This window comes from Empidonax traillii, unplaced genomic scaffold (assembly GCF_003031625.1).
Source record: "Empidonax traillii isolate 1590-97213 ecotype Southwest subspecies unplaced genomic scaffold, ASM303162v1 scaffold175:size1888319, whole genome shotgun sequence".
Taxonomy (NCBI): Eukaryota; Metazoa; Chordata; class Aves; order Passeriformes; family Tyrannidae; genus Empidonax; species Empidonax traillii.
Window position 1 is genome coordinate 1,046,679 of NW_020955368.1, and position 21,246 is coordinate 1,067,924.

At 42.1% G+C, this 21,246-nt stretch overlaps 1 protein-coding gene across 5 annotated transcripts in view; it reads right to left on the bottom strand.

Moving 5' to 3' along the window:
* The window catches only part of CTBP1 (C-terminal binding protein 1), a 192,336-nt gene that overhangs the window by 67,428 nt on the left and 103,662 nt on the right, over nucleotides 1–21,246 (bottom strand). Inside the window, exon 1 of one of the 5 annotated variants that reach the window (XM_027886002.1) lies at nucleotides 1,950–2,157. The exons of 3 other annotated variants lie outside the window; for them this stretch is intronic. In XM_027886002.1, the coding sequence (XP_027741803.1) occupies nucleotides 1,950–1,989 (40 nt within the window). In that variant the 5' untranslated portion in view covers nucleotides 1,990–2,157. Of the gene's footprint in view, nucleotides 1–1,949; nucleotides 2,158–21,246 lie in introns of those variants that run through there. One more of the 5 variants, XM_027886006.1, reaches the window with a different exon arrangement.

The following is a 21,246-nucleotide window of genomic DNA, read 5'->3' on the forward strand; positions in this document are numbered from 1 at the left end:
CAACGCACAGCTAAAAATAGATAAAACAGATAAGAGCACAGAACAAAGAGATGAACTGGACAATTATCTTTCTACTGGCAGTCTAATTTATACTCAGCTTTTAAACCCTCTTTGTTTATAAAACAAACAGATTTTTAAAGTGTTACTCAATGCGATCTCAATTTGAAATTAGTTAAATATATTTTATTTTTCTTTGTATTTTCTTGCTCCCTTCCTAGTGAGATATAATAATGAGATTTAAAATATTTTAATAAGGGTACCAGGCTACTTGCCAAGGGGCTCGAATACTAAATAAGAATATTTACATCTTTTAAGACCCTGGAGGAGGAATCAGTGCAATGCACTCGAAACACGTACGCACATCTCAAATATGACAGTTAATTTTAATTCACTGGGAAAGAAAGTACACATTCACTTCACTTTATTAGGCCTCATTATTAACAATGAGGCCAAAGGGATGATTATCTTTAGCTGCTCCATCGTGGCCTAAAAGCAAACATTCTTCCTGATAAGAACAACTTATTAAAATATAAAGCAATGTTAAGTTGTTCAATTTTTAAGTTACAACAGGTGAAATTTTGAAAACCCACACTGATGACAGCGTTTTCTACCATTATTTTGTCCAGCTTCGTACTGTGACTGAAATCCTGACTTTCGTATTTAAATTTTGAGAGGAAAACAAAGCAGCATAGCAGATTGACTCATAGCTAGATGGTAAACAGGCTCATTCTCTGCTTTGTAGGCTCCTTTTGGTATCATTTGCTTACAAAATAATAATGTTTATAAACAGAATCGACATTCTGTCTCCTTATGTCTGGGGGCAGGGGAAAAAATAAAATCACCTTCAGATTAACATGAGAATTTATGCCAAGCAGTTCTGGAGGTGTATCTGAAACAACACCCCGTGAATACTATTCATGTTACTTTAAAAAACAGAGGCATAAATGCATGTTTAAAAAAAAAAAATTGAAAGAGAGAAAAAAATAAAAAAAGAAGATGAAAGAAGAGAAATTGATATTTAGGGCGCAAAGCCTTACCTCCGATACACAACCCGTCCGCAGCTCTGCCAAAACCACCCCACCAGCCAGGCCCTGAGCACTTTTTACAGCAATAAAACGCCGCTTTTAAACTTCCTGTTTATCCAAACACCGGCCCAGCTTTCCCGCAGCTCCGAGCCCGCACCGCGCACCCCACGGGCGAGCGGGGCCACGGAACACCCCAAACCCATCCTGGGGGACAGAACACCCCAAATCCCTCCTGGAAAGACAGAACTCCCCAAAAACCCCTCTCCTGGAAGGACGGAACACCTCAAATCCCCCCTAGAAGCACAAAACACCCCAAATCTCCTTTTGGAAGCACAGAACACCCCAAACCCTCTCCTGGAGGACGGAACACCCCAAGCCCTCTCCTGTAAGGACGGAATACCCCAGATCCATCCTGCAGTGACGGGAACACTCCAGATTTTCTCCTGGGGGACAGAACACCCCAGATCCTCTCCTGGAAGAACAGAACACCCCAAATCTCCTCCTGAAAGGACGGAACACCCCAGATCCTCTCCTGGAAGGACGGAACACCCCAAATCTCCTCCTAGAAGCACAGAACACCCCAAGCCCCCTCCCGGGCGCAGCTCCAGCGCCGTTCGAGTTCGGCGCTTCAGGACGACTCAACCCCCACCCCCTACCCCCGCCGCCCGCCACTAATTTTTGGTGGTTTGTTTTTTTTTTATTTTTTATTTTTTTATTCCTCCTTATGTTTCCACCAAGAATAAAGCAGCAGCAGCAGCAGCCACCGGGCAAAGTTGCGCCGGCGCTGCGGCCGCCAGGGCACACGGCGGTGACGGGCACACAAAGCGCGGCGGCCGCTCGTGTGTGTGCGGTGTGTGTGGTGTGTGTGTGTGGTGTGTCTGTCTCCGTGTCCCCCGCCCCGCCGCGACCAGGCCGGATGGTTACCTAGAGGCAAGCCCTTGTTCAGGAGGTGCGAACTTCCCATGGAGGCGCCGCGCTCCGTCCGCGCCCGCCGCGGGGAGGAGGGTGGTGGCGGTGAGGAGGAGGAGGAGGAGGTGGAGGAGGAGGGCGAGGAGGATGCCGGGGGGCAGCGCCGCTCGGAGCCGCCGCGGCAGCCGCGGCATATGGCGGCCGCTCCGTGGGCGCCCCCGAACTGAGCGGCGCTTCGGTGAGCGCGCCCCCGCCGCCGCCGCCGCCGCCGGGCGCGCCCCCGCCGCCGCCGCGCGCACGCGCGCCGCCCGCCCCCGCGGAGGGAGGGGAGGGGAAGGGCGGGGTGGGGCGGGAAGGCGGGAGGAGGGAGCGGCCGCCGCCACCGCCTCCGGCTCGATCTCCTGGTTCTGGGCAGGCTGCGAGGAAAACGAGAGAGCGGGGCGGGAGTTTGGCCGCTCGCACCGATATCTAAAACTGCCCGGGGACGCGATGTCGCCACTGTTTTGTTTTGTTTTGGGTTTTGTTTGTTTGTTTGTTTGTTTCTGATATTTTGTTTTGTTTGAACTTCAGCAAAGTTAACGCCGGCTGCGTTCACAGGCTGGGGTCAGGCTGGAAGAGACCCCAGTGGGCCATCTGCTCCCAACCTCCCTGCTCAAAGCAGGGTCATCCCAGAAGCACATGGCACAGGTTCGCGTCCAGACGGTTCTGGAATATCTCCAGTGAGGGACACTCCGCATCCTCCCTGGGCAGCCTGTTCCAGCGCTCGGGTCGCTGCCACAGGGAGGTTCTTCCTCGCGTTCAGGTGGAACTTCCCGGGCATCAGTTTCTGCTATCCCAAAATACGAGTGTTTCTGGTGTTTCGCTGTCGCAGGGGTCCGGCATTTTAAGGCTTTTCGCTCTTAGGAATTAACAGAGATGAAAACAAATAAAGCCATAATGCCCTAATTTTGCCCCCAAGTGAGGGTCAGCGCCTCCTGCATCCTCCCTGACCCGCCCAAGGAGCCCCAGAACTGCACGCCGTGGGACCACCGCCGCGAGTGGCGACAACAGGTTCGGGGAGAAAGCAGCGAGACGACCGAATTTAACGTAACAGTCACTGAAATTCCTCCCTGCTGGAGAATCCCGCACATTCCCACTGAGTCCCGGCGATCCCCGGGTCCCTCCCGGGTCACCCGCCGCCCGCCATGCGCCTCCCCTCACAGACAGCGGCAGCGGCGGCGGACGCGAACCAAAGTCGCCGCCGCGCCCCCGCGGCCGCCGGGTCGGTTGACGGCGGCCCCGCCCCGCCCTGCCCCGCCCGGGCGCGGTGAGGGAGCGGCGGCCGCCATGGCCCCGCTGCCGCCCGCCCCGCGGTCCTGCTCCCCTCAGTGCTCCTGGCTCCGTGCCAGCCCTCCCGGAAACTTTTACACCTCTGGCACAGCCGCTCCCTTCCTCCTCAGCCGCGGGCGGGAAGCGGAGCCGCGGCCGCTCGCCCGTCCGTCCCCCTCCCACGGCCGAGCCCGGCAGCGAACGTCCTATCTTTGGGCTTTTCGCAGAAATAAAGCGATCTGTTTCTTGCCAGCAAACGGCTCCCCCCACCTTGGATAAGGACAGGGAGCCCTGGGCAGCGAACAGGAACAGTCCAGTGGGATAACTGACATGGCTGTGCATCTTCCTGTGGGGTTTTGGGGAGTTGGTTTTGTTGGTCTGAGAGGAGAGTATTCGAACCCAAAGGTTATAAAGGGTGGTTTCAGCCTCCCAGGTTGTGCGGATTTCAGGAATCCGCCCAGGGCACGGCAGCCTTCAGCAACTTGGCTCCACCTCCCTAATAACTTGTTTTTCCCCACCGTTCCCCAGGTAGTGTGTCCATTTCATGGGATTATCCAGCAGCATCGGGAGGTAACTCCCAGGACAAGTTGATGCAGCCTCTGACTTATCTTCATTTTCCTCCTGTTATTCCTGGGAAAGCCTTTTCTGGCTCAGCACAGACGTCTCAGACATCCCTCCAACAGCACAGTTTCCCTGAATTCTCACTGTGCAGCACTAGGGCAGCACCAAGCCAAGCGCCTCATGTGGGGTTTGTATAAATAAATTTGGGTTTAATCACTTTAAAGTGGTAAACCACTTTATTGCCATTTATAGATGTTAGCAAATATAAAAAGATATACATATCAAAGCTGTTAAGAAGAAAATAATGATTTCCCACATACACACACAGACACTACTTCAGTTGCCATGAGGCAAAGTATCAGCAGGAATGAGTATTAGGGGTTGAACACGCTTAAACCACAAGTGAAATATCTGTGAATGCCAATATGGATATGGAAGCATCTCCGGGGGAAAATTACTAGTGGAATACAGAAAAATTTGGAAATTAAATTAAGAGTTCAGTTTCATTATTTTTATAGAGAAACATAAACAGAGCCCTGAGACCATGTCCTTGGTGGGGTTACATGACTGGGCAAATGCTTAGATCTAAACTGGAACTGCTGCTTCGGGGAGGGAGGGGAGTGTGGCACAAAATATTATGACAAGGGGAGTGCTCTAAGTGAGGATAAGTTGGCATGATGAACAGATGGAGGATTCAATAACAGGAGGTTATTAATACTGCAGTTTGGTATTCTCTACGCTACTTCGTGAAGGGATTCATATGCTTGCTCTTTTTCCTTCCTGATTGTACACAGACCTAACAAACACGCACTGTAGGTAACGCCGGCACACACATCACGAGTTCATGTTTCCTGGGAAAACATCATGGGCTGGGTCCTCAGCTGGTTGTAACTGGACCAACTGTGTTCCCCTCAGCAGCAGAAAGCTGAGTTGCATCTGCTGAAGGAGGGAGAAGGTTATCTGACCCTGGCTCCCCAGCCGAAAGGTCTCTCCACCCTGCTCCTTGACAGCTGCCACAAGGCACCTGCTCCACAGAACAAACCCTGCAGACTCTCAGGGTGGGAAAGGACACAAAATAACTCAAGAGCCGTTCAAGTTTTCCTTTAGAACACAATGTAACGTTCTTTCTGCCTAAGAAAATAGGCAGCTTGCTTTCACCCTGAGTTCATCCCTCCTCTCCCTGTGTGGCTCTCAGTGGCCTAGTTTTAGACTGGACGTGAGAAAATCCAGGAGCAGACCAGCTGACTCCAGCCAAGCCTTCCACTGCCCCCATCCTTTTTGCTTCCTACTTTCTGCAGCTCACCCTCCGGGTCACCACACATTCAGTCATTTCACAGCTCTTACACTGTGGCTTGAACAGCAACACCACATCTTCCACAAAACCTAACAATCCCCATCCTCTTACTCCATTTGGTCAATGCTGTCACTGCAACCTTTTTTCTTTTTTTTTTTTTTTTTTTTTACAACTATGTAACACAGCTGAGTGTCTTCTGTGTCTTGCACTAAGAATTATACCATTTTTCAAAACCCCCAAACTCTTCTTAAGAGTCAGCTGGAGGAGCACATGTGTTGCAGAGCAAGTACATTGTTTTAAGTGTATCTGTTAACAGCCATATGTATTATTTAAGTACAAGTTTTACTCCCCTCAGAATGTGCAATCATAAGGGCATGACCTTGGGCTTTCACAAATTAGATACATTAGGGTTTGCGATCTATAGCAGATGTGACTTTGAAGATACTGAAAGAGGAAGTTTTACTGTTGTATCATCTAAGCAACGAGCCAAGATACATGTTGAATGTTTTCTAAAGTGAATAATGAGGTTTGACAATTTTCTTACAAGAAGATACTGCTATTGTGTGCTCACAGATTTTCTTTGGTTTGTCATAGCTGTACGTGCTGGTTCTTTCATGCGTGTTTTTGCTTCGTTATCAAACAGACGTCACTCATTGTAACAGTTTTTAAAGCCATAAATTTATAACCTTTATGCATTTTTAATCACAATGCAAGATTATATTTCAATGGAATATCTTAACTTTTGTCAACAGTAAATCTTGCAGATGCTATTAGGAGATCCTAAAAGGGATTTATGTCAGAAGAAAAGAATGGTTGGATAAAGCAACCTAACACTTAACTTTATCCTAAAAATAGATCTTTTAAATGTATAATCAAAAGAGGTCAATTCAATTTATTTAAAATCTAGAAAGAAAACTTTGTTTGGATTTAAACATTGCCTTAATTTTTTCACTCAGATCCTGAAAGGCATTGTTTATAAAACACACAGAGATCATCCTACTTTGATTTTGCAATTGCGTATTTTAATTACAGCTTTTTTTTAGGTATAACTTCCTCTGTATGAAACTTCCCACTGTAAGAAGCAAATGCTTTCTGGCTAATGTGAAGGTCATTTTGGAGAAACATTTTCAGCAGATTCTGAGTGGGAAATTGAAAAAAAAAGAATAACTGACTAAAGGGAACCACTTCATTTCTAAGAAATGGTGGTCATCACAGGCATGAAATGAAATAGAGGACCTTCATCTACTGTTATAAAGAAGGTTTGCTGAAGGATTGAAGTTGCAGAATAAAGTCACACTTAATGAACAAGAAGTTTGGCTGTGTCAAACACTCAAAGCCATTTTTGAAATGCCAAATGTGCATTGCTCCTTCCTTGCAATGGAACTGCCCCATCAGCTCTGTGCTGGAAATACCGGCCATACAGAAGTGAAAAAGCTTGTAGTGTGCTGAATGAAGGGAAGAATAAATTCCCTTCAAACACAAAAAAACCCCTCTCTCCTCTGATGTTATCGGTATTAAGTGACTAAGAGATTTTCTTCTTTATCTCATCCTCTTCATACAAGTGTTAAAAACACAAGAAGCAGGGTAGAGTTAAATCCGCTGCATTTTCTGGTTGTCGTGAAATGAGAGGTATTATTTTCCATCTAGTCAGGAGGAATTAACAGACCATTTCCAGGAAGGTCTGTGTTCTGGCTGAAGAGAGAAAGAAGATAGAGATGAACAGCAGAAGAAACCTATCGAGAACCATTAGTGGATGTCAGCCATTGTCCATCTGTTCACAGTGGAATAAATCCAGACCTGAAGGAACAACTGCAACCTGCCCCATATGGCTCCTTCCCTTCTGCGCTGGCAGGGCTTCTTTGGGGATTTGACATTGGATGAGGTAAAGGAGAAGCGGCACAATCTGTGTTCCCAGGGACAAACAGCCAATTAACATGAAAGGACAAAAAGTGGGTCAGTGACCCGGGGAAGGTTTCCTCCTTCTCACCTGTCTGAAATCTTGGAGCTCATTCAGACTATAAGTTGCACAGATACTGTGCTGAGGCTCCTGCTACTAATGAAATCTTAAAAATTTACCTCTACTTGCTAACAAAATCCTTAGTAGTTAAGTGATACCACTGATGCAGCTGTCTCCCAAGGTGTTCAAGAAGGTGTTTAGAATATATTACACTCACATTCCATTAAAAATTATAATGCATTATGCTTTCAACATAATGAACCAGCATAACAACACTCTGCATTTACTTTTATAGAACTGGATTATTGAGTAGTAATTTACTTCTCAAGTTTTAAATCAGTCTGGGCCTGGTCGTGAAGCGAAGTACTATTTTTTAGATGATTAAGGGAAGGAGGCAGAGTAGTTATGCAGAGTAGTTATGACGTCTGACTGTCTCTTTGAAATTATAAGGAGAACCAGATACTCTTTATGATGCTCCATTCTGCATGCAAAGAAACAGATCTACATATTAAGGCCAACTGAAGGGATCAAACCCCACAAGTCTGCAGTAGATTCAGTAACCTGTTTGGTGGTAGTAATTTCACAGATAATACAGAGAATAATGAGCCATCCAGTGGCCTAAGCAGAAACAGTGGATGTCTTGAGTGAACTTGCTACTTGTGGGTATGTCTTCAGGGCAGCCTGCTGAGAAAATCAATAACTGAAGAAAACCACCTTCGGGGACTCAAGGGCAGGACACTGCCTACACCACTTCCAGAAGAAAGGAAAGATGCTCAGGTTGGACCTCTGCTCTAGCTCTGAAGCCACAAGCAGTTCAGAATTGCCAGCATTACTCCAAATATAAGGTGATTATCTGCTTAGAAGAGGGAATAATTATTCTGGCCTGACCCCCCAGCAGTGGGGCATCTCTGGGAGATGCTGTATGTTCACACCCATTTGGACTGGTAGGTAGGTGGTGCTCTCTGGGCTGCAATGTCATTCGCACTCCACCTCTTCTAACACACTTGGCATCTTATTTTTCTCAAAGCTGCACAACAAGTGTTCAGGAAAAAAAAAAAAGCAATAGTTGTATCAGAGAGAGTTTTCAAGCTCCCAAACAATTATATTTGCATTTATGAATGTCATTCATTCACTAGGTGGCAGAGGGAGCATCCTACTTCCTTGTTTGAAACGCACACCACAAAACTGAGGATGCCCTTGGGAAAAATAAAGACAGGTATGAAATCAAAGCAAAATTTCTAAGCGTTTATCTGAAGACTTTGCTCTGAAACTAACCATGAAGCTTACCCATCTGAAAAACTAGCATGGATATTAAAGGATGCAAAAAGCAAAACAGAGTTACATGAAAATGTCCATTTTCTGCCAAGGACCTTGAGCATGACCACGCATTAGGATTATATACATTTATGACATTGAAATGAACTCTATTGCTTTGCCAAATTTACTTGGGATGATGACAAGTTATCAGGCTTGAATATCATCCTCTTCCAAACTGAACACTGCTTTGTACCCTCATGAAATACTGCACTACCAGCACTCCACTATCACCTACTGCTAAGATAAGAGAGTGGTTCATTAGTGAGCAAAAAGTGACCTCTAGTGAATCACCACACCAGCTCCTGAGACAAACAACATCCCCCTGGCAGCCCCCTGCCTGTCCCTGACTGATCACATCCACGTACAACTAAAATCTGATAATGCTACACCCTGACACCGCTCAGCAGCTGCACCCCATCCATCAAGCCCTTCAGGTACCTTCAGTAACTCTCACTGTGAGCAGCACCTATAGATAGCTAAGGACATTTGAAAACATCTGCATATTGAAAAACCTGCACACATTTGTTTAAACACAATAAAATCTGCCTATAGGTAACTGTTAGATAATTTAATGGACTATAATAAAAAGTGCAAGCTCATTTAACTCATTTTAATTGATTTTTAAAAGTAGCATATCCAGAAATTTGTAAGCAAAGGAGGAAAATGTTCTATTAAATATGTAAAAATAATGTGGATGATCGGTCCTTTTTACTCTAAGAAAGCAGGAAAATTAGAGGAGAGAAAAACAGTAGCAAAGAGATGGGCAGTGAAAATCAATTCCATGGTTACAACACATGGAACAATATAAAGGCCAGGCAATCCATAACAGTGAATGGTCGATGATTTTAGAACAGTAAAAAGAAACTAGCAAGGTTCCCTGTGTAAAGCACATACCCCATTAGCCACCAGAAACACATTCCATGTTCTCTACTTCCATATACCTCACAATACACTAATATTTGTAACCCTCTCCTAATCTGTGTATCTTCTTCTAACAAACACTTCACAGGCAGCTATCTAGAGCCTCACCTTTTTCTTCTTTACTAAACCAAAACAGAGATTGCTGTGCAGCTTTTTTACTTCCCATGCTCAAGACTTAAAACTCAACAGCTGAAAACTAAACCCCCAGAAATCCTTATCCCTGTGCAAGACTCCTAAGACACAATTCAAATCCTAAAGGACATCAGTTTATGTGACAACTTACACAGTGATACGAAGAAAAAAAAACATTGTAAAAACTCCCTTTGTATCGCTGTATAATGCAGACAGAAGCAGCCTGTTATCCCAGCATAAAGGCTGCCTGATCACACCACTTATATTCCTATAACATACAATTTCTCTACAGAAGCAAAGGCGATTCAAATAGGTGATAATCAGTATCAACAGATTTACTGCTACTTGAGCTGATCTTTATTGCCAAATACCCTGACTTACAGACTAAGGCAGCACTGAGCATTACGATAGGATGGTATTATTTAAAGATTAATGGATAAACTTTCCAAAGGCCTTATCATATTACACGAAGAAAATGCTGCAGAGAGAGCACATCTCACGAAAATGTTTGCTAAATCATTGTCTTTTTAACGGTTCAACTCTTCTACGCAGGAAGACACCATCTGACAGAGATGTTTTGTTCAATTTGTATCACAGCACAGCACAACTGTGGTCCTACAAGTGTCTTCAGGGAACTCCATCATCTCACAACGACCATTACTCCCGACAGCAGAGTCGCTGGTGCAGTTTTAAAGACAGCTATTGTTGTGCCAGGCAGGCGTTGGCAACGTGGCTGGGCTGATACATCTGCAGTGTTTGTGAGTCACAGTGGCACCGTGCAAAGCCCACGCAGAGCTCGTCACGAGCGATAAACACAGAATCAGAGAATCCTTTGGGTTGGGAAAGACCTTTAGGATCACTGACTGCAACCAGTAACCCAGCGCTGCCAAGGCCACCGCTAAACCACATCCCCAGGTGCCAGGTCTTTTAAATCCCTCCAAGGACAGGGACTCAACCACTGCCCTGGTCAGCCTGTTCCAAAGCTTGGACACCCTTTCCATGAAGAAATTTTTCCTGATATCCAATCTAAACCAACACAACTTGAGGTCATTTCATCACGACAGTTATTCACAGGGTATCTAATGCTGCTTTTGTGTAATGAACTAATATTTCACTACACTGATGTGCTATCTGAACTACCAGATCACAAGTAACACAACAAACATTCAAAAATCTGCAACTCTCATGCAACCAACAATTTTGAAGTTTTCGCTTCCATCGTGTAATTCCAGGGAAAATCTTAAGGTATACAAAACCTGTTTTTTCCTTCAAATCCTTAAGATTTATGAGGGTCTTATTTAATTCTGTGAGCAGCTGAAGAGTCATTGATATCAGCATACTCTTTCATTAATTTGTATTATTTTATGTATCTGGAAGAATGATCACAGAACAGGCTTGCACATCACTTATGGAAGAGGAAAGTTCCGCAGACATAGACAAAAAGGGAAATACTTCCATGCAAACAGATTGGGTTCTTAATTAAAATGATTTGATACGCCTTATGAACAGTGCAAGTTATATCACAGATGATGAAGTTACCTTAGGAAAAATGTACTTTAAATTAACTACTGGAGGCTAAAGACAACTGAGCTGTAATAATAAGTAAATGTATATAGATAGTGTATAAATAATTAATTCACTTTTCCTGAAAGACCTGGAAACAAATGAGAACACGCTGTGTATCGCTGTACTGTGCTGATCTCTAACTGAAGTGGCTTCCAAGACCCATGACCCAGAAAGGTTAAAGTTTGTGTCTTTCCCAGAGGCTGCACCTCTATGATTAACATTACAGAGAAACTCACATCAGAAAGAACTATCACAAGAGAGGAATGAACAATAATTCACGGAGATAATAAAAAGTCTAAGGAGGAGAAAAAAAACCAAACGATCCTACCTTGGTTCAACAAGAGTATATTTTGAATGTTTTTCCTTTCCAGCAACACAACTGTAACTTTTACTAAATACCAAGTACTGAAAGGAATGACTTTTTTGTTTCTTGAGGTTTTACAACCACAAGCAGAATTAAGTGTTCCCAGCCTACTCCTGGATCTTTCCTGATGAGAGATTTCCAATTGTACTAAAATCTATGGATGTTCTGAGATGCAGACAGATGTCTGTGAGGCCACAGGCTGAGGTCATCAAACTCATCTCATTTGTGACCTAAGCTTAGTCTCTTGGCTCTCTTAAAAAAAAAAAAGGGGGGGAGGGAGGAAAGGGGAGGATGATGGAAAAGACACCAAAGAAACTGTTTGCTAATTTATCTAGAAAATTTTCCTTGTTAATTTTTAAGTTAACAGCACGCGCACATTTCGGTAACATATGGCCAAGATGACACACACTGAGAAGATATATAATATATTTGGTCATCTATCATTAACTGCTCCTCACAGTAATTACTGTTTCTGGCATTATTAGCAGGCAACTGTCTGTTATCTCCTGCACATCTAACCAACCAAATTTTCAAGAACTCACATTTAAATCTCATTTTGAAGGCAGTTTTACAGCACTAAGTGAGCTACATTGCTTAAATTTACGTATATATTACTTAAATCTTCATTTATCAACAAACAGTTCCGTTTCTTGCCTCTTTAAACATTCAAAGAAAAAAGTACCACGCTGATGCTGACATCATTTTGGCTGCTTAAGGGAAGATAAAATTGGGTCTCTCAAAGCTGCAGGCAAAATACTACAATGGATAACAAATATTCCTTGTGTATACATGATTGGAACGGCTGTCTCCATTGGGCACTGACTGTACACTTTGGAGCACAGAATGGATTCAGAGAAGATTTTATTGTTAGAATCAGTTCATATGGACATGCAGTATTCAAACAGTCTATTTTACAATCACTGCTACCTGCTCCCTGAGCCCACAGATACCCTTTTGCTTAAAACAGCCACTGAACCTCCAAAATACTACAAAAATCCACCATGTAAATAAATACAGCACAGGAGTTTCTATTAAAAAAACACAAACAACAACAACAAAAAACAAACAAACAAAACAAACAAGAAAAAACAAAAACAAACAAACAAAACAAAAAAAACAGAGATATACTGATAGCAAATTTTCTGAATCTTTTCCCCTTTGATGGCTGCAGGGCAGTCTCAAATTTTTCCATATAATCCACTGTTAGCATCAACACTGTTTCCGTTCTGCCCTCAAAAAAACAGAGAAGGAGAGAAAAGGTTTTGCACAGGAGCATTAATAGTTCCACTTGCCCTGTGGCAAATGGGGAAAATATGTCAATGTGAATTACTGTACTGTCTCCATGGATCAAGATTTCTCTTAGTGCTTTCAAAATTCCACTAACAGAAACAATTGCTAAGAGCATTTGCTACTTAGCCTGCTATGCTGGAATCAAATAAGACCCTAGGATCAACTAATGCTAAAATATTATCTTCTCTATTGATTTTCTCTCCCTACATTAACTGAGGAAAGAAACAGCTGAATAATTTTAGCTGGAAAGAACAGTCTATTGCTCTCACAAGGACATCCAAAGAACTTAAATAATCAAGATAATTGCAAAATAGAATTTTGAGCAGCTTACGCTCCCAGAAATGTAGGAATATCACGGTATAATTTTACTTCATTCTGACCCAAACAAGTTGCACTACATATTCTACTCACTGCGCAGTTACAGTGGGGAATGGAACATCTCTTCTTTACAGAAACCAAGCACACACATACACACAGATGCATTAGAAAAAATAGTTCTAATTGTGTGCAGTTGTGCATGTACATTCAGATGCAGAGGAGTGAGCCAAATACTATTAAAGACATTCCAAGTCCATTTTCTCTGCTGGAAGGCTACTTTATGGGCATTTTATTAAATTCTTTTTTTTATATCTCTTGCCTGGTAGAAGATTATGGTCTCAATTAATTAATAAAGTACAATTGTTGAAATTCTTGGGCCATTGGGCAGATGTGGTATGAAAATTTATTTCTAAACTTGATCTGGCCAACAAGAATGAACAACTAATGAAATCCAGACACATGTACTTACACACTGTTCATTATTTCTACCAAATAGCAAATTATTTTCATTAGAAAATAATAATTCTCATACTACATTCATCACTAGGATTCACAAACATCTAGCAAATGCATCTAAGGCAACCATGAAGATGGAACAAATTAAGAGTTTTGCAAGGTGTCTGGGTTAGCACTACTGACATTCTGGTTTAAAAAGTTAGTGCTACACAAAGCTAAAAATAAAAGATAAAAACAATCACATATTAAAAGGATTATGATCAGTTAGCTTAGGACACATTTTTCAATGAAAAACTCTCAGTAGAGCTATTTCTAATGGGTATTTGTCATCATCTTTACCAACAATGTGGACATAGATGGAAAATCTTTGCAAAAATGGCTGTGAACATCACAAAAAGAATAATAACTGTCTAAAAAATAACAGCAGAAGTGCAATCACACAGTCATTTTGGATCACAGATAAATTGAAGGTCACAGATAAATGAAGTAACAAAACATGCTTTAATAAATCCAAGATGGAAAGCTCTGCCATTAGAACAGACTACTGTCACACTGTCACTGCAGGGAATTAGAGCCTTAGAAGTGATGAGCAACTGTGTGAGCTCCAAGAATTACACCTCGACATGAGGAGGTAATGTTTTCCTTGAGAAAACTGCTAAATTCAAGTATGGGGGAAATTTTTGCCATTGTGGACAGGATTACCAACATTATAAACAGTGAACAGTTGCTGCCAGCTCTGGCATCCATGTTCTGTATGGTCCAAAGTGTACAAAAAAAGAAAAATCAATGCTGGGGGAAAAAAAAGCGAAAAAAAGCCTTGAAGGACACAAAGTATTCAGATTGCCAAAAAACCTGAGAGATAACATGCTTACACTTTACAGGGAGAAACACCAGACACTAAATGACTATCTAATCTTTAAGGAAGACAAAATAACACTGAGCAGCTTAGAAGCTCATTCAAAAATCTGTACTTTCTAAGTTGGTTCCTCTTGTAGTTGTCAAAGTGGATGTTACAACACCAAAGGTTATGGTGGTGTTCTATCTCCTGTACACTTCAAATGCCCTTCTGAAAGATCAGTCTAACAAGAATTTGGGGCTGATCTCTATCAAGTATTTACTTGATACAAAGAGGTTTGAGGTAACCGGGAAATTCCTTCCTGATGCTACACTTTGGGGAGTCACAGCTCCAAAAACTTGAAGTTGATTAATTGTTGGTCACTGCTCTGCTTCCTGTCGGGATGAACAGAACAGATGAGCTTTCTTTCTCTGAGCATCATCTACTAATATCAATCTCTCCCTGCTCATGACGTCCATTAACAGGAAGCAATTACTACTGAGAAGCTGGGATGAAGAGGGATGTCTTACCATAAACCAGCTGAATTCCAGGAGAGAGCTCGTGATGATCCCACTGAGAGCACCACGGACAAGAGGAGAGAGATTCTCTTCAAGATCCACACAGCAAGGGAAACACCGAACTTGGGGACTTTCAGTACTAAATTAATATCAAGTTCTTCTTACTGTCATTAAATAACTGAAATACTTCTGGGTTCATGCACTTGTCTACCCAGGTGCACGGAAATAGGGGTGTTTGTAGACTAGCAATGAATAAATTTGCATTGTGCCAGGTGTCTGCAGTGAGATGGAGTTTCTGTGGCACCTTCACCATCCTGCACAGGGAGTGCTGCTGGGAGAAGTGTTCTCAGGAAGATGAGACTCGGGGTCACCTCGCTTGGGTTTACCTCAGTTAGTGCTTCTTTAAGAACGTTGTCTCTTGTGCACTGCATGACTATTCTTGTATCTGACAAGCAGGACTGGATGCTGCCCATCAGTTTCTGGTATTTAAGCTGCTGACATCTTAACTGATGACACAGCTTAGACTCTTCCATTCCGTTTGCAAAAAAAAGTTGCAGAAGACAAGAGCCTAGAGGAATTCTGCTGGCAAGTGTTTTTGTAGGGGAACAGAGGCAGCTCATAACTGGGAGAAATCAGAAGGATTAAGGCACAGCCAAGGTTTTGAAAATGCACAATCAGTTCCTGATTCTGTCACCATCCTCCCATCATCCTTGTCATCCTAAACCACTTCCCTTCTATGTATCCAGGTTCCTCATCTTTAAAATATGTACAGTATTTGCTTATTAAGTGCTCGTGCTTGCTGTCAGAGCAAATCCATAAAATATTCAGACATCCCACTACAACTGAAGAGTCATTCTCCATATGTCTAACAAGACTAAGGACAGGCATATATTCATCCATGGTGTAGATCTTTGTGTCAGCAATGTGCCATCATTCTGGTTTCACACTGGATATATGAAAAATAGGCTGTGCTACCCTATAAAGAAACATAACAATCTGTAGCAAGTTGAGTGTGTAACCTGAAGTTTGTGCTCCCCTGATCTGTCTCATGAACACAGGTCTCCCCTGTGGCCAATTAACTGAAGTTACTACTGCTAAAAAAACGTAAATTTGAAGGCCTGTAAAATTACATTTGTTTTAATACAACTGCTGCATTTTGGGAGTATCACAGCAGCCTCACACAATCATATTTTAACATATTTTTTTGTTTAATAAAATGTTTGTTGCTCTTCTACCGGAGCTAAACATTTTACTATTACACGAAGAGTTGAGCTGAGGAGAGAGGAGTGGTCCTTTCTGAAGTAGGTAAATCCTAACACGTCCAGGTTAGGACAAAAACTTGCTTTAATTTTAAAACAAAAAGTTAATTAGGAAGCTAAACTGTAAAAACAGCAATAAGTATTCTGTTGGGCAAACCCTTGAAAGATCACCAAAACAGTAACAAAATAATCAAACAAGTATGGGAAGGAGAAATTAAGATAAATAAAAGTTATAGTCGTGTGTTGATGAAACATTTACACTACCAAAAAAAGCTACTGTTGTTAGAATCAGGAAAGTCTGTTGATCCCAGTGTGGTTTATACACTTTTTTTTTTTTTTTTAATGCTGGATATACCCATGTTGTACAGAAGAACTAAACAGAGCAGTGTAAGACAATACTGCTTCCTGTGAGATGCCTATCTCAGCACCGAGCTTTTAGCAATCTGTAACTGTACTCCAATCACAACTGTATTCATTAATAAAACATGTCAGTGCCTCCATCTGCCTGCACGCTCCTCTCATCCTTAATTTTGGCTCCACCCTGTGAAGACGTGCGTGAGTTTAACTCACCATCACCGTGCCATGGATGTCCCACCGCTCAGGTACACAGACACACACACACAGACCCTCTGAATCCAACTTAAACCAAATTCTGCCACAAAGTTGACTCCTCGTCACTCTCCCCACAGGGCTACTATTAATTGCACAAAACACTTACTGGGGGAAAAAAAAAAAAAAAATTAGATCTTTTTCTGGGACCTGAGAAGCACAGCACAAACTCATCATTTCTGTAATAATTATGGCATGTGAAGCAAGTGTGAACTATGTACTGGTCTGTAGTTTCCACAATCAATTTAGCTTGAAAACAGCATTTTTCTATTTCTACTGGGAAAATTAAAACCTCTTTTTTTTCCTTTATGGACCAAGGCCTGATGTTCCTGAAATGCATGAATGTTTGCCATCCAAGTATTTTTATTTCTCAGAGCTCTTAAAATAATTATGAACATGAAACAACAATCACTGTTATTCAGACCATAGTTTTCAGGTGTTCAAACTGAGAGACTAGAGGGATTCAATTAAACATTTAATGTAGAGGACAGTATAGTTGAGTGTGCCAAAACAAACTTCAGCTCACAGCTGTACTAAAAACCTGAAAGATTTTCAGTAAAATAAATCCATATTTTATTAAAATTCTTGCTACACCTATTGGAATAACATATGCCATCATAAAATAAATGTTTAAATCAGTACTGTACACTGTTCTGGATAATGCCTGCCTTAAAATCAACTATCTTGGTACCTCATTCTTATTTTTAGCAAAATACAGATAACAAGAACTAACTTTTACCACACGGAGTCTCTCACCTAAATTCTCCCTTCAGTTACAAATTAGCTGTAGGCAAGATGACAACCATCCCACCACGCCCCCTCGGCCTGAATAACACCGTGGGGGGAAGCACCAAAAGCCTTGTTCAAACTGAAGGAAATGTTGTCCACTGCTCTCCCCTCATCCCCAAATCAGCCAGGTTTTCATGGAAGTTAATCTGCCCAGACAGGCGGGACCTACCTGTGACAAATTCATGCTGACTGCTCCCAGTCACCCCCTTCTGCATCATGTCCCTAGAAACACATTCCTAGTCCTCCTACTACCATTGCAGTCATAGAAACTTTTTTTTTTTTTTTTTTTTTTTTTTTTTATTGCCCTTGACATTCAAGTCACAACATGAGCTTTGATTTTTCCTAACACCACCCCTGCATGCCAGGGCAGTATTTCTGAATTCCTCCTTTGTAGCCTCTCCCTCCTTCCACACATATGATGCCCTTAGATTCCCAAGTTTACTGGAGGCTGTGTAACAACTCCACAGATCCAATTTACACCTACCGTTTCCTGAGCAATTTAATCTAATGATTTGCTTCCACGTTTCATTCAAAAAGAAGGTGTTTTTTTTTTTCCTTTTTAAACAAAGCCAAACTTAAGGAGCATTGACATCTATAATGGGACTTAGAAGGCAGCATGTGAGTAGCATTTAAAGGCCTACTGGGAGTAAAATTACAGCTCTTAAGAAGAATGTGGCTTCTAAAATTTAATTTGACTGTTTCCTAGGCCTCTAAAATTCTTATCTGTGCTAATCACTCCAAACAACGAGGCGACTATTCAGAAAAAAATATCCTTTTTTTTTTTTTAGGTGCAATTTGGGCAATTAAAAAACACAGCCACCCAGATTAGGCAGTATTTCCTAGAGTCTTCCCTTCCAGCAGCCAAAGGAATATCATCCTATGGTACATTTTTGTAAATGTGATTAAGGAGTCATTTATATATATGACATTTTAGTAGTAATTGTATAAGCACAGCTAAATTATTGTACTTGAAAATTTGATGATGGAAACAAGTTTTTCTTCCTTGCATTCATCACTACTGAGAATGCAGTGGGTCTTTTAATAAGTAATAACCTAATTTCTGGATGTTCTAAGTACAAATGTTGCGATTTAAATATAACTCAGTCTACTAAATGTTCCTATGAAAGAAAGATAATATAAAGTATCAAGTATAACTGACAGCAAACTGATTTTTTTTTTTTTAGTAAGAAATTTTCTTGGGTAAAATAAAGTTCTAATTTCTTTTCCCCCTACCTTTTGCTTTATTTAACTAAATTGCCCTAGAGATGAAAAATGTGGCCAGGTTATCAAACATTCATCCACAAATAATGCATAAAATATTATTAGAGTGATGACTGATAGTTGTTAAAATTATGGCCTTTTTCACTCCTAAACACTGAATTTTAGATAACTTTTTAAAAGCTCATTTCACATAAGTGATTTTTACGTTCATCACCTCAAACCACATGGACCAAATCACAGGAGTGCAGCTCAAAAGAGATGAGGTTTCAGATACAAATCAGTGAATTGAGCAGGGAAATGCAGCAGGGCACTGTGCCAAGGTGGGATTTGTACCTGAAACCACTACACCTGTAACTTTAGTTAGATTTCCCTTCAGAGGAAAACACTTGAAGGAGGATTTCCCCCCTCCCCATGGCTTCCAGCCAGGGCTGGGCAGGGTGTTAGTGGCTGCTTTGCAAGAGAAGTCAGAGAGCTCGGCCCTCCTCCCACGGGTAACCTCAGCTGGTCTGACCTTACCCTCAAACTCCTCCCCGCTGTTTCCCATTTTGAAACACTGATGATTTGCTCCTCTCAACTTCCAATGGTTAAATTGACCTAATTGAAAATTTTGACATCTCCATGAGATGGTACAAGAGGGAAAAAAAAAATAATCATCCAGTGGAAAGTAACATTTCTATACCCTATTTCTGATGCAAGAGACCTGTTAAACCCTGATGTTAATGAGTTGACTTCATTTGTACTGATCTGTAGTTTCAGACTGAGAGACAAATCTCCTACCAGTTTCTCAAAACATCACAGACAGATTTCTGCTCTCTACTTATTTTGCAATTTGATCCTTTTTTTTTTTTTTTTTTAAGTGTGGATTTATATAACAAATCCATGAGTTAGAATCACAGACATCACAGTCACTCTGGAAGACCCACACAGATTTCCCTCAACACAGTAAATATGACAGTCCTCACAAAAACACCCTTCAAGATTTGAAGCGTGTCCTAAGGATAACAATATCTGGACTTTGATCAGAAAAGGAACAAATTCCAGAGTTCAGGAACGTGTGCTCGCGCTGACTCTTTTTTTCCTCTGCAGGTGTCACTGGGCCTTGCTTACACCCACCTGTTGGCAAAACACTGCCCATACACTTCGAACCGAACATCACCCAGAGAACTCAACTTCAAACTTTTCTGTCCTCCCACACCTCCTGCTTTTTAAATGTAGCCTTAACTTTGTGACATCGCTCTTGAGAAAATGAGCAGGAAAGGCTTTAAGCGTAGGAGAACATTCCCTAGATCCTGCACGCGTGGCTAATGGCATTTCATGACCCTAAACCCATTACTGGGTGCACCTCATCCCACCATTTAGCTCCAAGATGGATGCAGGGTCGTGCAGGGCACCACGCGGACCAGCAGGGTGTCTCCATCGCCCAGTTGAGAATAACCAATTTACAGAGGGATATCTGTAAGCCTTCCCGCAGAAACCACACGGTCAGGAGAGCCCACATCCACTGTTACCCTGAGCACCTCTGGCACCAACAAGTCCCAAACAAGGAGCAGCTGAAGATCTTGAAGACCTGCTGCATTTTGGGTTTGCACAACCGTATTTAAGCCCACGTAACTGAAGTTCATTCATCTCCTGGAAAACAATAAGATACATTTCCACTCTCGTATTTACAGTGCGTACCTGTCAACAGGATTTTCGTCATTTCTGCCTTCAGTTTAACAGCACAAATATTTTGACACCAAAGGTTGCAAAGAAGATGAACAGATTTCACGTCAACACAGACCAGTACGAAAACAATATACCCTCAGGTCATCGGATTTACTTGAGTTTTCTGCCTGGTGTTGAGCAAGGAGGTTTCTTCCTGTGAATGGCCATTTCATGTTCAAACTAAAGGGAAGGGCAATACAGCTGTGTCATTTGAGGAAAAAAAAAAATCCCCAGGAAGTAAATATTTACTCTCTGCTGAATAAATGGCTGGTTTGGAGCTTAAAATGGTTTAAAGGGGGAGTGAACTGCTTAGAAGGTATCACCAGGCATATAACAATTATTTATAGTGGCTTTGTACAGGCACAGAATACAGCACTCCCCCAGAGCAGAACAAAAAAACATTGTGCTGAATGTTGAGAAAGGCAAGGGGGAAAGGAGAGTATTCCTGGAAGTGTTCAAGGCCAGGCTGGATGGGGCTTTGAGCAACCTGGTCTAGTGCAAGGTGTCCCTGCCCACGGCAGGGAGGGTTGGAATGAGATGATTTTTAATGCCCCTTCCAACCCAAACTGTTTTGTGACTCATTCTATGATTCTTAAAGCTTTGTAATTTAAGTGTAAAGCAAAATGCGAAGTGTTCCTCATGTTCTGGACATAAATAAATGTAGAACAGTAGCGGCCAAATAGTACCTCTCAAATCCGTGTGGAAGGAAGCAGCTTTTCTGACTGAAAATGAAATACTGAGCTAGATGAGACACTAAAAGCCACATCCAGTACCTAACTGCATACAGCAGATGAAGTGAAAAATGCTACAAACAATATGTATGCACGTATATGTGTCCATGACACGTCAAAAAACAAACTCAGTGTTTGGGTACCAAAACACAGATGCAATGG